Source organism: Bombina bombina, chromosome 4 (genome assembly GCF_027579735.1).
Source record: "Bombina bombina isolate aBomBom1 chromosome 4, aBomBom1.pri, whole genome shotgun sequence".
Taxonomy (NCBI): Eukaryota; Metazoa; Chordata; class Amphibia; order Anura; family Bombinatoridae; genus Bombina; species Bombina bombina.
Genome location: NC_069502.1, coordinates 50,204,493 through 50,224,740, shown reverse-complemented (window position 1 = coordinate 50,224,740; position 20,248 = coordinate 50,204,493). Strand labels below are relative to the sequence as shown.

At 37.6% G+C, this 20,248-nt stretch overlaps 1 protein-coding gene across 1 annotated transcript; it reads left to right on the top strand.

Annotated features, from left to right (window-relative positions):
- The first annotated feature begins 231 nt into the window (after nt 1–231).
- On the top strand, nt 232–18,569 carry LOC128656842 (vomeronasal type-2 receptor 26-like). Its single transcript, XM_053711008.1, has 2 exons — nt 232–238; nt 17,577–18,569. Exons 1-2 carry the CDS (start codon nt 232–234, stop codon nt 18,488–18,490), a joined length of 921 nt encoding a protein of 306 aa, XP_053566983.1. The 3' UTR covers nt 18,491–18,569.
- The last annotated feature ends 1,679 nt before the right edge of the window (nt 18,570–20,248 follow it).

Genomic DNA, 20,248 nt, shown 5'->3' with positions numbered 1-20,248 from the left:
GATTATTGCTTAAATTTGATTTTTCTGTATTGTATCTACTTAATTTCAAAGGGCTCAATGCACTTATATATCACATGTGTTTATGTGTCTGTAAATACAGTTCTACACATATAAATACATAAATATATATGTTCACACAAAACAGTTAACGAGAGCTCTCAAGTCGCGGTAATCATTCTAGCGTAAATTGCAATTGTGCTCAAGTAATCGCATTGACTTTCAAATCGTAATATGAGCGGTAAGTTTAACAAGCACAAAACCCTGCAAGAAACCCATTATCGCTTGCGCAAAAACATTTGTGCTCCACTAGTAATCTAGACCCTAAACTGTGCTCAGGCAGATTCTCAAGAAATGTATAGCTGTCTGTCTATCTATATCTATCTCTATGGCTGTGTTTATTTTGTTGTTGGTAATTGAAAGTTGTAAAACGCCAATAATATCATTACAATATACCACATTATCTACCATTCTACACCAGTTTAGATACTTTTGCATTACTTTTTATAGCTTTTGAGTGGGTGTTACTTATAGTTACATATCTAAATGTATTTAATATGATATTTATGTGATAACACAAACAGCTAACGTGATCTCTAGGAAACATAAGAAACCAGAAATCCCAACCACAACACAGACAAATGGAATTTACCAAACCTTTATTACAATATTTCTTCATTTCAATTTGCTTTGTTCTTTAGGTATCTTTCGTTAAAAAGCATACCTAGGTAATATCAGGAGTAGCAATTAAATACTGGGAGCAAGCTGATGATTGGTGGCTGCACTCATTTGTCTATTTTCATTGCTGCACCTTCAACAAAGGATACCAAGAGAAGGAAGCACATGTGATAAAATAAGTAAATTGAAAAGTTGTTTCAAATTGTGTTTTATGTCCATTTAACATTGAGAAACTTAAGTTATTGTCAGCGTTACGCAGAAATGAAACAATACTTTGTACAGGGTAAATGTGGCACTAATTCTCATTTAGCGATTATTATTATTATTATTTATTTGTATAGTGCCGGCAAATTCCGTAGCGCTGGGTACAATGATAGGGGTATACAATGACAAGGATTTGTGATAAAATACAAAACATAACAAAACTAAACCAATCTAGTACAGGCAGAAGAGGGCCCTGCTCCGGAGAGCTCACGGTCTACAATTTCAGGGTGCAGAGACATAAGGTTAGGGGTAGTCACATCAGTTGTGGTTGCAGCAGTGAGTTAGGCAGTTCATGTATTAATTTGGTTCGGATGAGAGATGGAGGAGAGATGATAAGCCTCTCTGAATAGGTGAGTTTTCAAGGAGCATCTGAAGCTATACAAGGTTGGAGGAGCACGTGCAAAGTCTTGGAGACAGGATTGGGACGTAGAGATAACAGGAGTGGAGAGACGTAGGTCAGAGGTTGATCGAAGAGGACGGGATGGGGAATAATTCACGATGAGAGAGGAAATATAGTTGGGCATTAGACTGTTGAGTGCTTTGTAATTTAGGGTTAATACTTTAAATTGTATTCTGGAGTGGATTCACTTTGAATTTGATGGGAGAATTACATAATCAATAAATGCAGAATAAAAAGACAATGGAAAAACACTTACGGCTAGATTTAGAGTTTTGTCGGTAAAGACCCGCGTAGCTAACGCTGCTTTTTTTTCCAGCGCACCCTTAAGACAACGCTGGTATTTAGAGTTGTCTGAAGGGCTGCGTTAGGCTCCAAAAAGGGAGCGTAGAGCATAATTTACTGCCACTTCAACCCTCAATACCAGCGTTGCTTACGGTAGCGGCTAGCTGGAAAAACCTGCTCGTGCACGATTCCCCCATAGGAAACAATGGGGCAGTTTGGGCAGAAAAAAAACCTAACACCTGCAAAAAAGCAGCGTTAAGCTCCTAACGCAGCCCCATTGTTTCCTATGAGGAAACAGTTTCTAAGTCTGCACCTAACACCCTAACATGTACCCTGAGTCTAAACACCCCTAACCTTACACTTATTAACCCCTAATCTGCCGCCCCCTACATCGCCGACACCTGCATTATATTATTAACATCTTATCTGCCGCTCCGTACTCCGCCGCAACCTACATTATCCCTATGAACCCCTAATCTGCTGCACCTAACATCGCCGACACCTACATAATATTTATTAACCCCTAATCTGCCCCCCCCAACGTGGCCTCTACCTACCTACACTTATTAACCCCTAATCTGCAGACAGGAGCTCGCTGCCACTATAATAAATGTATTAACCCCTAAACCGCCGCACTCCCGCCTCACAAACCCTATAATAAACAGTATTAACCCCTAATCTGCCCTCCCTAACAACACCGCCACCTAACTTCAAGTATTAACCCCTAATCTGCCGACCGGACCTCGCCGCTACTATAATAAATGTATTAACCCCTAAAGCTAAGTCTAACCCTAGCACCCCCCGAAGTTAAATATAATTTTAATCTAACTAAATAAATTTTCTCTAATTAACTAAAGTATTCCTATTTAAAACTAAATACTTACCTGTAAAATATACCCTAATATAGCTACAATATAACGAATAATTATATTGTAGCTATTTTAGGATTTATATTTATTTTACAGGCAACTTTGTATTTATTTTAACTAGGTACAATAGCTATTAAATAGTTATTTACTATTTAATAGCTAACTAGTTAAAATAATTACTTAATTACCTGTAAAATAAATCCTAACCTAAGTTACAATTAAACCTAACACTACATTATCAATATATTAATTAAATAAAATACCTACAAGTAAATATACTAAACTAAATTACAAAAAAACAAACACAAAATTACAAAAAATAAAAAAAGATTACAATAATTTTAAGCTAATTACACCTTCTCTAAGCCCCCTAATAAAATAACAAAGACCCCCAAAATAAAAAAAATGTCCCTACCCTAATCTAAATGTAAAAAGTTAACAGCTCTATTACCTTACCAGCCCTTAAAAGGGCTTTTTGCGGGGCATGCCCCAAATAAATCAGCTCTTTTGCCTGTAAAAAAAACACAATACCACCCCCCAACATTACAACCCACCACCCACATACCCCTACTCTAACCCAAACCCCCTTAAATAAACCTAACACTACCCCCCTGAAGATCTCTCTACCTTGAGTCGTCTTCACCCAACCGGGCCAAAGTCTTCATCCGATAGACCAGAAGAGGACATCCAGACCGGCAGAAGTCTTCATCCTATCCGGGCAGAAGACGGCATCCAGACCGGCAGACATCTTCATCCAAGCGGCATCTTCTATCTTCATCCATCCGACGAGGAGCAGCTCCATCTTCAAGACCTCCGGTGCGGAACATCCTTCCTGCACGACGACTAGAAGGTTCCTTTAAGTGACGTCATCCAAGATGGCGTCCCTTGAATTCCGATTGGCTGATAGGATTCTATCAGCCAATCGGAATTAAGGTAGGAAAAATCTGAATGGCTGATTGGATCAGCCAATCAGATTCAAGTTCAATCCGATTGGCTGATCCAATCAGATTGAGCTCGCATTCTATTGGCTGTTCCAATCAGCCAATAGAAAGCGAGCTCAATCTGTTTGGCTGATTGGATCAGCCAATCCGATTGAACTTGAATCTGTGACGTCATCCAAGATGGCGTCCCTTGAATTCTGATTGGCTGATAGGATTCTATCAGCCAATCGGAATTAAGGTAGGAAAAATCTGAATGGCTGATTGAATCAGCCAATCAGATTCAAGTTCAATCCGATTGGCTGATCCAATCAGATTGAGCTCGCATTCTATTGGCTGTTCCAATCAGCCAATAGAAAGCGAGCTCAATCTGTTTGGGTGATTGGATCAGCCAATCCGATTGAACTTGAATCTGATTGGCTGATTCAATCAGACAATCAGATTTTTCCTACCTTAATTCCGATTGGCTGATAGAATCAGCCAATCGGAATTCGAGGGACGCCATCTTGGATGACGTCACTTAAAGGAACCTTCATTCATCGACTAGTCGTCGTGCAGGAAGGATGTTCTGCGCTGGACGTCTTGAAGATGGAGCCGCTCCTCGTTGGATAGATGAAGATAGAAGATGCCGCTTGGATGAAGATGTCTGCCGGTCTGGATGTCCTCTTCTGCCCGGATAGGATGAAGACTTCTTCCGGTCTGGATGTCCTCATCGGATGAAGACCTCAGCCCGGTTGGGTGAAGACGACTCAAGGTAGGGAGATCTTCAGGGGGTAGTGTTAGGTTTATTTAAGGGGGTTTGGGTTAGAGTAGGGGTATGTGGGTGGTGGGTTGTAATGTTGGGGGGTGGTATTGTGTTTTTTTTTACAGGCAAAAGAGCTGATTTATTTGGGGCATGCCCGGCAAAAAGCCCTTTTAAGGGCTGGTAAGGTAATAGAGCTGTTAACTTTTTTAATTTAGATTAGGGTAGGGAATTGTTTTTATTTTGGGGGTCTTTGTTATTTTATTAGGGGGCTTAGAGTAGGTGTAATTAGCTTAAAATTATTGTAATCTTTTTTTTATTTTTTGTAATTTAGTGGGGGTTTTTTTGTAATTTAGTTTAGTGTATTTAATTGTAGGTAATTGTAGGTATTTTATTTTATTAATTTATTGATAGTGTAGTGTTAGGTTTAATTGTAACTTAGGTTAGGATTTATTTTACAGGTAATTTGGTAATTATTTTAACTAGGTAGCTATTAAATAGTAAATAACTATTTCATAGCTATTGTACCTAGTTAAAATAAATACAAAGTTGCCTGTAAAATAAATATAAATCCTAAAATAGCTACAATATAATTATTCGTTATATTGTAGCTATGTTAGGGTTTATTTTACAGGTAAGTATTTAGTTTTAAATAGGAATACTTTAGTTAATTAGAGTTAATTTATTTTGTTAGATTAAAATTATATTTAACTTAGGGGGGTGTTAGGGTTAGACTAAGCTTTAGGGGTTAATACATTTATTAGAGTAGCTGCGAGCTCTGGTCGGCAGATTAGGGGTTAATAAGTGTAGGTAGGTAGCGGCGACATTGGGGGGGCAGATTAGGGGTTAATAAATATTATGTAGGTGTCGGCGATGTTAGGGGCAGCATATTAGGGGTTCATAGGGATAATGTAGGTGGCGGCAATGTGCGGTCGGCAGATTAGGGGTTAAAAAAAATTATTAGAGTGGCGGTGATGTGGGGGGGCCTCGGTTTAGGGGTACATAGGTAGTTTATGGGTGTTAGTGTACTTTAGAGCACAGTAGTTCAGAGCTTTATAAACCAGCGTTAGCCCAGATAGCTCTTAACTACTGACTTTTTTCCTGCGGATGGAGTCTTGACGGTAGAGGCTCTACCACTCACTTCAGCCAAGACTCTAAATAACTGCGTTAGGAAGATCCCATTGAAAAGATAGTATATGCAATTGGCGTAAGGGGATCTGTGGTATGGAAAAGTCACGGCTTGGAAGTGAGCTTTAGACCCTTTCCTGGCTGACTCTAAATACCAGCGGGTGGCCAAAAGCAGCGTTAGGAGCCCTCAACGCTGCTTTTGACGGCTAACGCCAAACTCTAAATCTAGGCGTTAGTTTAAATTTCAAATAATTAGTAGATTTTTCTCTGTCAAATGACAAACACCTAGATTACGAGTTTTGTGCTAAACAGGGTGGAAAACTAACAACAAAAATGTTGCGTTATTTCACCCTCCATATCGCTGTCATTACGAATTACTGAAAAGCCTCCTTGTGCTTTCGATATGGTTGTATTAAGCTTCATACCGCACAAAATCCAAGAGCTGCTTCGACGTGCTTGTGCATGCTTTCCCCCATAGACATCAATGGGGAGAGAGTGTTAGAAAAAAAACTAACACCTGAAGTGCGGAATGAAAAATCTCTAACGCAACCCCATTGATGTCTATGGGGAAAAAAGTTGCATTCAAACCTCACACCCAAGTCTAAACACCCCTAATCCGCCGCCTCTGACATTGCCAACACTATAATAAAGTTATCAACCCCTAATCTGCTGCCCTCGACATAGCCAACACTAATAAAAGTTATTAACCCCTATTCTGCCGCTCCCCAGCATTACGGCCACTATAATAAAGTTATTAACCCTATTAACCCCTAAATCTCCAAACTCCCACATCGGAAATCGCTAAATTAAACTAGTAAACCCTTAAACTTAACACCCCTTAACTTTAAATTAAAATTACAATATAACTATATTTAAATAAATAAAAACTTACCTGTGAAATAAAAATAAACCTAACATTAAACTATAAATTAACCTAACCTAACTATTCTAATAAGATAAAAAAATACTAGCAATTAAAAAATCTAAATTACAAAATTAAAATAACCTAATACTACGAAAAAATAAATAAAACAAATCTAAAATTACAAAAAATAATAAACACTAAATTCCGAAAAATAAAAAACACAAAGTTTACAAACAATAATAAACAAATTATCAAAAATAAAAACAATTACACCTAATCTAGTAACCTTATAAAATAAAAAAGCCCCCGCAAAATAAACCCACCCCCTAGCCTACAATAAGCAACCAATAGCCCTTAAAAGGCTCAGCTCTTTTACCTGTAAAAAATACAAAGTCCCCCCAACAGTACAACTCACCACCCAACCAACCACCAAACTAAAAAATCCTAACTCTAAAAAAAACCTAAGCTACCCATTGCCCCTAAAGGGGCATTTGTATGGGCATTGCCCTTAATAGGGCATTCAGCTCTTTTTCATTGTCCTTAAAAGGGTATTAAACTCTTTTTCAAATAGCCAAAACCCTAATCTGAAAAAAACACCCCAAAAATAAAAAAATACCTTACACTAACCCCAGAATATGTACTCATGGTTTCTGAAGTCTGAACGTCCAGGTGGCGAGAAATCTTCATCCAACACGGGGGCATCTTCTATCTTCATCCCGGTGGCACATAGTGGCGAAGACATCCAGCCCAGAGCATCCTCTTCATATGGGCCGCGCCGTACACTGAAGCTTCAATGCAAGGTAGCCATTTCAAAATGGCGTACCTTGCATTCCTATTGGCTGATTTGATTCTTCCAATTCAAATCAGCCAATCCTATTGGCTGTTCAAAACAGAGGTACTGAAATCCTATTGGCTGATTACAGTAGAACAGCTATTAGATTAGGTGCAATTGTTTTTATTTTTGATCATTTCATTTATTATTTTTTGTAAGCTTAGTGTTTTTTATTTTTTGTAATTTAGTGTTAATTATTTTTTGTAATTTTAGGTTTTTAATTTTTTTTGTAGTTAGGTATTTTTAAATTTGTAATTTAAATTTTTAATTGGTAGTAGTTTTTTATTTTATTAATAGTTAGGTTAGGTTAATTTATAGTTTAATATTAGGTTTATTTTTATTTCACAGGTAAGTTTTTATTTATTTTAAGATAGTTATATTATAATTTTAATTTAAAGTTAGGGGAGTGTTTTGCGATGTGGGGGGCCGGAGGTTTATGAGTTAATAGGTTTATTTAGTGGCAGAGAAGTGGGAGACCAGAGGTTTAGGGGTTAATAACTTTATTATAGTGTTGGTGATGTCGGGGAGCGGTGGATTAGGGGTTATTAACTTTATTATAGTGGTGGTGATGTCGGGCAGCAGCGGAATAGGGGTTAAAGTGAATGTAAATTTTCTCTACTTTGAACGTTTATCTTGTTTGCTTTTTGGTGTACAATTCAAACCGCCACTTTTTTTTTTTTTAAATGTAAAATAAATATTATACTTTTATTACCAATTTGGTCCGTTTCATGGACCAGCTCCTCCCATCCACAACTTCCTGATTTTGTTCCATGTTACATATACAGCGGTCCCACCCGCTGTTTACGTAGAGGAAATGCGCGCTCCTGGCTATCGGCACATCTGCGCATGCGTTACACACCAATGTAATTGTATAGTAACATAGTATTCAATGAATGAAAACATTCATTGAATACTATCGTTGAAGACAGTACAGCAGCGATCGAGCCAGCCCCTGTATGATCGCTACATACCTTGCGATCCAAAATTGGGGAATAAATTACTAAGACCCAAAATCGTTGAAGAGCGCATGCGCAAAATGTGAGCGCGTGTCTGAGATCAGTATTAGAACAGCGCTCTAATGCAAGCACATTACGGACGCATGACGTAGAGAAAAAGTTTTGGTCCCCTCGTGGTGGATTCACTGATTGGTTGACAAGATCGAGCCTACTATGTCAATCAATCATCAAAGATGGCGGGCGGAGGATTAAAAGTACGATCACAGCTATCTAAATACAAAATACTCGGTAAATACAAACTTATTACAAAAATCATCAATTAAAGTATACCTATTTTCAAATACATTTTAATGCTGTGTTTAGCAGCCAGAATGACTTTACATTCACTTTAATAACTGTATTATAGTGGCGGTGATGTCGGGGAGTGGCGGAATAGGGGTTAATCATTTTTATTAGTGTCGGATATGTATTTAATAGTTGCGATGTGGGTGGGTGGTAGACTAGGGGTTAATAGGTTTAATATAGTGTTTACGATGCAGGAGGGTGGCAGTTTTGGTGTTATATAGGTAGTTTATGGGTGTTAATGTACTTTGTAACACTTTAGTTATGAGTTTTGTGAAACATATTTGTAGCGCAAAACTCATAACTACTGCTTCCAGATGGCCGTATGGATCGTGTCGGTATAGGCTGTAACGCAAGCTTTTTAGCCTCACCGCACAACTTGTAATACCGGCGCTATTAAATTCCCACGTACAAATGTAATTTTTGTGCGGGATCGACGTTGTGTTTCAGGCTAAAATGCTTGCGGTATAGCTATACCAACACAACTCCCAATAGCTGCGTTAATGCTTTTACGCTGAAATTTACATTTTTTCAGCGTTAAAAGCCGTAACGCAAAACTCATAATCTACCTGAAAATTTGTTAAATTTTCCTTTGTAATACTTCATGTGACAGCCATCAGCCGATCACAAAATGCATATACATTTATCCTGTGAATCTTGCACATGCTCAGTAGGAGCTGGTGCCTCAGACAGTGTGTGCGTATAACTGTATCATGTGACAGCCATCAGCCAATGACAAGATGCATATACGTTTATCCTGTGAATCTTGCACATGCTCAGAAGGAGCTGGTGTCTCAGACAGTGTATATATAAAATGATTGTGCACATTTAGATAATGTAAGTTAATTGGAAAGTTGTTTAAAATTGTGTTCTCTCTGAATCACTGAGAGTTTAATTTTGTCTTAACTGTCCCTTTAAGAAGTGCAAAGCAAGAAAATCAGGTCAGTGCAAATCTATTTGTCCTTTTGTGCTTCCTCTGCCCCTCGGTCTAAATATCAATTAATTTCACTTTCTATACATCATCTATCTATCTATATATATATCTATCAATCATCAATCTATTTATCTATCCATCCATCTATCTATCTAAATATCTATCTATCCATTATCTATCATCTATCTATTATAAATCTATCTATGTATCTATCTATCTCCCGCTCTATCTATCTATCTATCTATCTATCTACCATCAATCTATCTATTTATATATCTATCTATCTATCCATTATCTACAATCTATCTATCTATATCTATCCATGTATCTATCTATCTATCTATCCATCATCTATCCATTATCTATAATATATCCATCTATCTATCTATCATCAATCTATCCATCTATCTATCTATCTATCTATCTATCTATCTATCTATCCATCATCTATCCATTATCTATAATCTATCCATCTATCTATCATCAATCTATCCATCTATCTATCTATCTATCTATCTATCTAGCTAGCTATCTATCTATCATCTATCTATCATATATCTATTCATTTATCATCTATCTATCTATCTATCTATCTATCTATCTATCTATTATCTATCATCTATCTATCTATCAATTTATCCTCTATCTACCTATCTATTTATCTATCCATCTATCTATCATCTATCTATCTATCATATATCTATCTATCTATCTATCTATCTATCTATCTATCTATCTATCTATTGCATGTTCAAACCAGAGGATCCAATGTTTAGGTAAAAACTAACGATTTAAAAAAAAAATGTATTTAACAAAGAATTCCAATGATCGATGTTGTGCTTAATTTAGGATTGGTATAAGGGACATGCCAGACAAGATTGAAATCCACATGAATGCATTTCAGTTTTGAATAGAAGCATTTTTGTGGTATACATGTATTATCAAAATACTTCTATTAAAAGCTATAGCTGTTTTAAAAGTGTATTTAAGTATGCACTGTCCACCAGCATTTTAAACACTGCACTTCAACAGAAAGTCTAAGGTGCTTGTACTATCTCGTAATGACTCAATATTTTAAATGCTGAAATGATACAAACCTCACTGGGTCTCTGAGCAGCTACAGTATTAAAATGCTGGTGTACTGAGAATATCTAGCTATGCTTCACATGCACTTGCATAGAAAAATGCTAACACTAAAACAGTGATAACGTTTATTAGAGGCATTTTTGCCAATACATGTACTGTATATTGCAAATATGTTTCTACTCAAAGATGTAATTCACCTATGTGCATTTATATTTTGACTAAAATGTCCCTTTAGCTAAAATAAATACAAATGTGTCAGAGGAAAATGTGCAGTTTTTTTCAGTTCTCCAACATGGCTCTATAAGAAATTAAAAATAAAATCACCTAAAGGCCTCTAGTTATCAAGCCGTCAACCTCAAATACGCTGGAATTCCGCAGCGTATTTGTGGCGAGGCTGATTCGCCTAAGTTATCAAGCCCTGCTGAAAAAGTAGAATATAGTGACGTAAGCTTCGATCCGCCGGACTCAGTCTGACACAGATCGATTCTTACGTCACTCCAGATGTTCCACACACAAGTGCGGCACAATCTCACTACTTTTGGAAGTTATCAAATGACTACCAGGTACGCTCGTCACTTTTCTGGCCCAGCATACCTGGTTTTCAATCCGCCACCCTGGCGGATCCCATAGGAATCAATGGGAGTCTGACCATAGCGAAAGTTCATGTTCGCTGCTGCTCGACATCCCATTGATTCCTATGGGAGATGTCTGCACCTAACACCCTAACATGTACCCTGAGTCTAAACACCCCAAATCTGTCCCCCCCTACAACTAAATACATGTATTACCCCCTAAACTGCCGCTCCCGGAGCCCACCGCCACTCTAATAAACTTATTAACCCCTAAACCGCCGCTCCCGGACCCCACCGCAACTATAATAATTATATTAACCCCTAAACCGCCGCTCCCGGACAACGCAGCCACGTACATAATACCTATTAACCCCTATCCTGCCCCTATACCACCGCCACCTATAATAAATGTATTAACCCCTATCCTGCCGATCCCGTACCCAGCCGCAACTAAACCCCGTCGCCACCTATATTAAATTTATTAACCCCTAATCTGCCCCCCCCTACAACGTCGCCACCTATAATAAATTTATTAACCCCTATCCTGCCCCCCCTATACCGCCGCCATCTATATTAAACTAATTATCCCCTAAACATAAGTCTAACACTAACCCTAACACCCCCCTAACTTAAATATAATTTTAATAAATCTAAATAAAAATTACTCTTATTAACTAAATTATTCCTATTTAAAACTAAATACTTACCTATAAAATAAACCCTAAAATAGCTACAATATTACTAATAATTATATTGTAGCTATTTTAGGGTTTATTTTTATTTTACAGGCAACTTTGTATTTATTATAGTTAATAACTATTTAATAGCTACCTATTTAAAATAAAGACAAATGTACCTGTAAAATAAAAACTAACCTAAGTTTCAATTACACCTAACACTACACTATCATTAACTAAATTATTCATATTTAAAAATAAATACTTACCTGTAAAATAAAACCTAAGATAGCTACAATATAATTAATAATTACATTGTAGCTATTTTAGGATTTATATTTATTTTACAGGCAACTTTGTATTTATTTTAACTAGGTAGAATAGTTATTAAATAGTTATTAACTATTTAATAACTACCTAGCTAAAAGAAATACAAAATTACCTGTAAAATAAATCCTAACCTAAGTTAAAATTAAACCTAACACTACACTATCAATAAATAAATTAAATTAATTAACTACAAATACCTACAATTAAATACAATTAAAAAAACTAAGTTACAAAAAATAAAAAAAACTAAGTTACAAAAAATAAAAAAATATTACAAGATTTTTAATCTAATTACACCTAATCTAAGCCCCCTAATAAAATAACAAAGCCCCCCAAAATAAAAAAAATGCCCTAACATTCTAAATTACAAAAGTTAACAGCTCTATTACCTTACCAGCCCTTAAAAGGGCCTTTTGCGGGGCATGCCCCAAAGAAATCAGCTCTTTTGCATGTACAAAAAAATACAACCCCCCCAACATTAAAACCCACCACCCACATACCCCTACTCTAACCCACCCAAACCCCTCTTAAAAAAACCTAACACTAACCCCCTGAAGATCATCCTACCTTTTGCCGTCTTCAGCCAGCCGACCACAGATGGAACAGAACAGGACATCCGCAGCGGCCGAAGTTATCATCAAAGGGGCGCTGAAGAGGTCTTCCATCCGATAGAAGTCTTCATCCATGCGGCCTCTTCAATCTTCATCCATCCAGAGCGGAGCCTTCTTCAAACGAGCCGACGCGGAGCCATCTTCTTCCAACTACTCCTACCCGACGAATGGATATTCCTTTAAGTGACGTCATCCAAGATGGCGTCCCTCGAATTCCGATTGGCTGATAGGATTCTCTCAGCCAATCGGAATTAAGGTAGGAAAAATCTGATTGGCTGATGCAATCAGCCAATCAGATTCAAGTTCAATTCGATTGGCTGATCCAATCAGCCAATCAGATTGAGCTCACATTCTATTGGCTGTTCCGATTGGCTGCGAGCTCAATCTGATTGGCTGATTGGATCAGCCAATCAGATATTTCCTACCTTAATTCCGATTGGCTGATAGAATCCTATCAGCCCATCGGAATTCGAGGGACACCATCTTGGATGACGTCACTTAAAGGAATATCCATTCGTCGGGTAGGCCGCATGGATGAAGACTTCTATCGGATGGAAGACCTCTTCAGCGCCCCTTGGATGATGACTTCGACTGCTGTGGATGTCCTCTTCTGTTCCATCGGTGGTCGGCTGGCTGAAGACTGCAAAGGTAGGATGATCTTCAAGGGGTTAGTGTTAGGTTTTTTTAAGGGGGGTTTGGGTGGGTTAGAGTAGGGGTATGTGGGTGGTGGGTTTAAATGTTGGGGGGGTGGTTTTTTATTGTACATGCAAAAGAGCTGATTTCTTTGGGGCATGCCCCGCAAAAGGCCCTTTCAAGGGCTGGTAAGGTAATAGAGCTGTTAACTTTTGTAATTTAGAATAGGGTAGGGCATTTTTTTATTTTGTGGGGCTTTGTTATTTTATTAGGGGGCTTAGATTAGGTGTAATTAGCTTAAAAATCTTGTAATATTTTTTTATTTTTTGTAACTTAGTTTTTTTTTATTTTTTGTACTTTAGTTAGTTTATTTAAATTAATTGTATTTAATTGTAGGTATTTGTAGTTAATTAATTCAATTTATTTAATGATAGTGTAGTGTTAGGTTTACTTTTAACTTAGGTTAGGATTTTTTTTACAGGTAAATTTGTATGTCTTTTAGCTAGGTAGTTATTAAATAGTTAATAACTATTTAATAACTATTCTACCTAGTTAAAATAAATACAAAGTTACCTGTAAAATAAATATAAATCCTAAAATAGCTACAATGTAATAAATTTATTTATTTAATGATAATGTAGTGTTAGGTGTAATTGTAACTTAGGCTAGTTTTTATTTTACAGGTAAATTGGTAATTATTTTAACTAGGTAGCTATTAAATAGTTAATAACTATTTAATAGCTATTGTGCCTAGTTAAAATAAATTTAAATTTGCCTGTAAAATAAAAATAAATCCTAAAATAGCTACAATATAATTATTAGTAATATTGTAGCTATCTTAGGGTTTGTTTTATAGGTAAGTATTTAGTTTTAAATAGGAATAACTAATTTAATAAGAGTAATATTTATTTAGATTTATTTAACTAATATTTAAGTTAGGGGGGTGTTAGGGTTAGTGTTAGACTTAGGTTTAGGGGTTAATAATTTTATTATAGGTTGCGGTGGTATAGGGGGGGCAGGATAGGGGTTAATAAATTTATTATACAGTGGGGAAAAAAAGTATTTAGTCAGCCACCAATTGTGCAAGTTCTCCCACTTAAGAAGATGAGAGAGGCCTGTAATTTTCATCATAGGTATACCTCAACTATGAGAGACAAAATGTGGAAAAAAATCCACACAATCACATTGTCTGATTTGGAAAGAATTTATTTGCAAATTATGGTGGAAAATAAGTATTTGGTCAATATCAAAAGTTCATCTCAATACTTTGTTATATATCCTTTGTTGGCAATGACAGAGGTCAAACGTTTTCTGTAAGTCTTCACAAGGTTGTCACACACGGTTGCTGGTATGTTGGCCCATCCCTGCATGCAGATCTCCTCTAGAGCAGTGATGTTTTGGGGCTGTCGCTGGGCAACACAGACTTTCAACTCCCTCCAAAGGTTTTCTATGGGGTTGAGATCTGGAGACTGGCTAGGCCACTCCAGGACCTTGAAATGCTTCTTACGAAGCCACTCCTTCATTACCCGGGCGGTGTGTTTGGGATCATTGTCATGCTGAAAGACCCAGCCACGTTTCATCTTCAATGGCCTTGCTGATGGAAGGAGGTTTGCACTCAAAATCTCACGATACATGGCCCCATTCATTCTTTCATGTACACGGATCAGTCGTCCTGTTCCCTTTGCAGATAAACAGCCCCAAAGCATGATGTTGCCACCCCCATGCTTCACAGTAGGTATGGTGTTCTCTCTCCTCCAAACACGACAAGTTGTTTATCTACCAAACAGTTCTACTTTGGTTTCATCTGACCATATGACATTCTCCCAATCCACTTCTGGATCATCCAAATGCTCTCTAGCATACTTCAGACGGGCCCGGACATGTACTGGCTTAAGCAGGGGGACACGTCTGGCACTGCAGGATCTGAGTCCCTGGCGGTGTAGTGTGTTACTGATGGTAGCCTTTGTTACGTTGGTCCCAGCTCTCTGCAGGTCATTCACTAGGTCCCCTGTGTGATTCTGTGATGTTTGCTCACCGTTCTTGTGATCATTTTGACCCCACGGGGTGAGATCTTACGTGGAGCCCCAGATCGAGGGAGATTATTAGTGGTCTTGTATGTCTTCCATTTTCTAATTATTGCTCCCACAGTTGATTTCTTCACACCAAGCTGCTTGCCTATTGCAGATTCAGTCTTCCCAGCCTGGTGCAGGTCTACAATTTTGTTTCTGGTGTCCTTCTACAGCTCTTTGGTCTTCACCATAGTGGAGTTTGGAGTGTGACTGTTTGAGGTTGTGGACAGGTGTCTTTTATACTGATAACAAGTTCAAACAGGGTCCATTAATACAGGTAATGAGTGGAGGACAGAGGAGCCTCTTAAAGAAGAAGATACAGGTCTGTGAGAGCCAGAAATCTTGCTTGTTTGTAGGTGACCAAATACTTATTTTCCACCATAATATGCAAATAAATTCTTTCCAAATCAGACAATGTGATTGTCTGGATTTGTTTCCACATTTTGTCTCTCATAGTTGAGGTATACCTATGATGAAAATTACAGGCCTCTCTCATCTTCTTAAGTGGGAGAACTTGCACAATTGGTGGCTGACTAAATACTTTTTATCCCCACTGTAGGTGGCGACGGTGTAGGGGGGGGCAGATTAGGGGTTAATAAGTTTAATATAGGTGGCGGCGGGGTCCGGGAGCGGCGGTTTAGGGGTTAAACAATTTATTTAGTTGCGGCGGGGTACGGGATCGGCAGGATAGGGGTTAATAAATTTATTATAGGTGGCGGTGGTATAGGGGGGCAGGATAGGGGTTAATAGGTATTATGTAGGTGGCGGAGGGGTCTGGGAGCGGCGGTTTAGGGGTTAATACATTTATTATAGTTGTGGCAGGGTCCGGGAGTGGCGGTTTAGGGGTTAATACATTTATTATAGTTGCGGCGAGGTCTAGGAGCGGCGGTTTAGGGGGTAATAACTTTATTTAGTTGCGGGGGCTCCGGGGGCGCCGGTATAGGGGGTAGAACAGTGTAGTTTAGTGTGGGTGCTTAGTGACAGCTTATCAATAAAGCTGTAGAAAAGCCGAAGAGCAGCGAGATCGGATGACTGATAACTATCACAGTCCGCTGCTCATTGCCCCGTAGTTGATGTGCGGCTTTTTTGACAGCTTTTTTGATAACTTTGGCGAGCGTATTCAGGTCCGCGGCAGCGATGTGAGGCGAGCTTAGGCGGGCGTATTGGGGCCGGCGATGACAGGTAAGTAGACACGTTGATAACTAGAGGCCAAAATGCCTTAGTTAAGAAATGAAAATTGTGGCACATTTGTAGTCTTGGAATAAATGAACATATTATGAGTAGAAAATGGAAATGTAAGGCAAATTGCCTGGAATGCACATAAGGGTTAAGGTCAGGACAAGTTAAATGGGAGTAATGTGTTTGCAATTTTTCCACATTTTATTGAAAGCAAAGCTTTATCTAGTTTTCAGGTAAAAGACAAATATAACATAAAAAGACCTTTAGCAAAATGGGAACTAGCATTCCAATGTAGCCAATTAGGGACAGCGCTGTGTGCACAGTTTAATTCTCCGAACTGGAACCACAGTTTAATCTTTTTTTTAATTCATGCCCAAAGTATTTCATGTCCCTTTAACTCTAAAACTTTCCAGTGGCTAAGTGTAACATGGGCCCAAAGCAGATTTTTTTTTTTATAACTTATGTATCAGAAAAAAAGCCCAAACTTTCAAGATCACACTCTGCAACTGTGACATATTAACTCCTTCCTTCTGAAATACATAATATTGGTACGAGACCATCTACTGCAAACCCTAAACACAGACATTACGGTAATTTAAAATCTACCACTTAGACATACACCATTATTGAAACGAATTTCCCTAACAGTACCAGCCCATAAACCTCTATCAATCCTAAGTGTACCACCCTCTTTAATTGATTCAAAGCTCTCTTGACCTCAAAGACCTACCACAACCATACTCACTACATTAATCCTGTATGCCCATGCCACCTGGACCACTCTTGCTATTAATTTCATAGTGCCTAGACTCCTTCAACCTCTTTTAACCATATACCACTAAGAACACTACAACTTTAAAAGAACAACCACATTACAACCCTCCTCATATCAAAGAACTTTTTCAATCACCCAAAGGTCCCACTGTAATCTTGTACAAATGCAAGGCCTAAACTCTCCATTTGTTTTGCAACGTTACCCCTCATTCCCTCCCAATATTATACCTAATGATATACCTGACCTGGCCTGTTGCCCCTACATTTCATAAACTTTTTTTTTTTTTTTTACTGATTGGTTAAGTAATTAATTCATCACTATTAGGATGGGAGAGTTCAATACCAGACCTTTAAATCTTCAGAATAATTAATAAAGTTTGGTGGTCAGTACAAAAATGATCATATTTTCTGTTTACAGACATAGAAACCTGCACACTCTGCCCTGAAGATCAGTGGTCCAATCAAGGAAGAGACACCTGTATTCCAAGAACTGTAGAGTTCCTCTCATATGAAGACCCATTGGGTGCTGCCCTTGCTGCTGTGGCTGTTGTCCTGGCTGTAATAACAGCATTAGTGTTAGGACTTTTTATATTAAATTGGGACAGTCCTGTAGTCCGAGCCAATAACAGGGACCTCAGCTTCTTACTCCTGTTTGCCCTCATGTTATCCTTCTTCTGCTCCTTGTTATTTATTGGGTATCCTGGGAAAGGGACTTGTAAACTGAGACAAACAGTATTTGGACTTTTTTTCACTGTTGCTGTCTCTTCTGTCCTGGCTAAAACTATCACAGTTGTCATTGCATTCAAAGCCACAAAGCCTAATAGCAAATTAAGGATTTTTTTAAGGACCAGCATGTCCTTTGGTTTTGTCCTTATCTGCTCATTGGGCCAGGCTGTTATATGTACTGTGTGGTTAATCACTTCTCCTCCTTACCCAGACTATGACTCCCAGTCCGTCACAGGGAAGATGATATTAAAGTGTAATGAAGGATCCCCTATTGCATTCTATATTGTTGTTAGTTACTTGGGGGTTCTTGCTGCTCTGAGTTTCTTTGTTGCTTTTGTAGTAAGGAAGGTGCCTGATCATTACAATGAAGCTCAGATGATCACCTTCAGTATGCTGGTGTTCTGCAGTGTCTGGATTACCTTTATCCCAGCCTACCTGAGTTCCAACAGCAAATACATGGTGGCTTTGGAGATCTTCGCCATCACGGCATCCAGCAGTGGGATACTGGGCTGTATCTTCTTCCCCAAGTGTTACATCATCATGCTAAGACCCGATCTAAACAAGAAAGGGAACTTTATAACTAAACACACAAATATCAAAAAATAAATCCTCATTGTAATGGGCAGAAATAATTTACAAATAGAATGTTACAAAAAAGACTTGTTAGTGTCTAATTTTAAGATTAGTTTAGTCTCTTGAGCCTTTTTTTATACTGCTGGAAGCCAGACAGATTTGTATGATTTTGCTATGTATTTATTTGGACTTCACTCTTGAATGTAGATTTATACATACACAGGAATAAAATATATTGTTTTTTTCAGCATCAATTCAGCTTTCATATTATATATTTTAACTGTAATTTTGTTTTTGAATTAAGATATGGTGTAATAAAGTAGAAAATAATATTTTGCCACATTCTACATTTTATATTTCACAAATGAAATCCACACATTGAAAGAAAAGACTTAATTACTGTCCCCTTACGGACAAAGAATTTCAGACAAAAACGTACTCAAAAGACCAGAGCATTTAACATGTTTTCTAAAACTCTATTTTAATTTAAATATATTTTTATTGAACATTTGTCATATTACATAATGGATAGCACATGAATACAGCTTCTGTGTCAGAGTCTGGTTCCATAATGTCCTTTTGTTTATATAGAAATTTATAGTCAACCAGAAAAAAGCCAAGGAGCAAATCTAAGTCCAGCAAAGTTCCAATCTCTTTGGCTGATTAGTAGCTCTGTAAATTGAAGTTGTCCATTTCCATATCCATGTAGGTTAATAATGCTTTTCTTCCCTGTAGCTCATCTCTTGGTCTAGCCACAATTGCCATACATTATGTTTTCTAATCTAGTTCTCTGAAAGACGTTCAGATTTGTACCATAAGTGTTCTTATTTTCAAAATAGTTCAACCTTATTATACCATAAACAACCAACCTATAAAACATATATAGCAAATAAACTAATTCACTGTACACCTTCTTCCAATCAATCATTGTTCAATACTTCTAAATGACTGTAGGGTTTTTGATTTCTAAATATTCCTATATAAATGATCTATCTGTAATGGAGTGAGGTCTCCAATCCCTCTATCAGAGGTGAAGATCCCATCCCTTTATGTCTGATTTTACATTATATAGTATTGTCTTGTAGAAGCCAGTAATACCAGATTTTGCTAAAAGACTCCACTAAATCTTGAATATGTGCTGCTGACTCATACATTTGAAATGTTGACTTAATCCTCCCCAACACTTCTGACCACTAGGGTATCCCTATTTTCCAGTATTTAGCTATACTTATATGAGTATCTGAACACCCTCTCTAACAATTTCTTGAGCCTCCTCTAACCATGTGTGCTGTTTTCAGTGGTGTTAGATAGCACTGGAATTTAGTTTTAATACAGTTCTCTCGTAGATCTGAACTCAGCAGACCTATACTTGAGTTTAAAAAAATGTTATCCCACCTATCCAAATCCATTTCTTCGTTTATATCTCCCTCCGATTGGTAGACAGTAGAAGATGTAGATATATTTCTTGTCCCTTGTATAGCAAGATATAATTGAGAAATTGATTGTTTTGGTCTGTGTAGGGCACTGCAAAATTTCTCAAAAATAGTTCTAGGTTGTGATACATTTAGAGTGTTGATATACGTGCGTATGGCTGATGCTATTTGTAAGTATAGAAACAATTGTAAACGTATGGGATCTAGTTTTTGTTGGAGTTGAGAAAAAGTCAATATTTTCATATTAGCAAGAAAGTCCGCAATTCGGTAAAGATCTTTATGTGCCCGTTTCTCTGGCTGAGTTCTAGAATCCCCTTAAAGCAGGTATTTTATGGGCCTCGTTAAATAATTAGTGCGT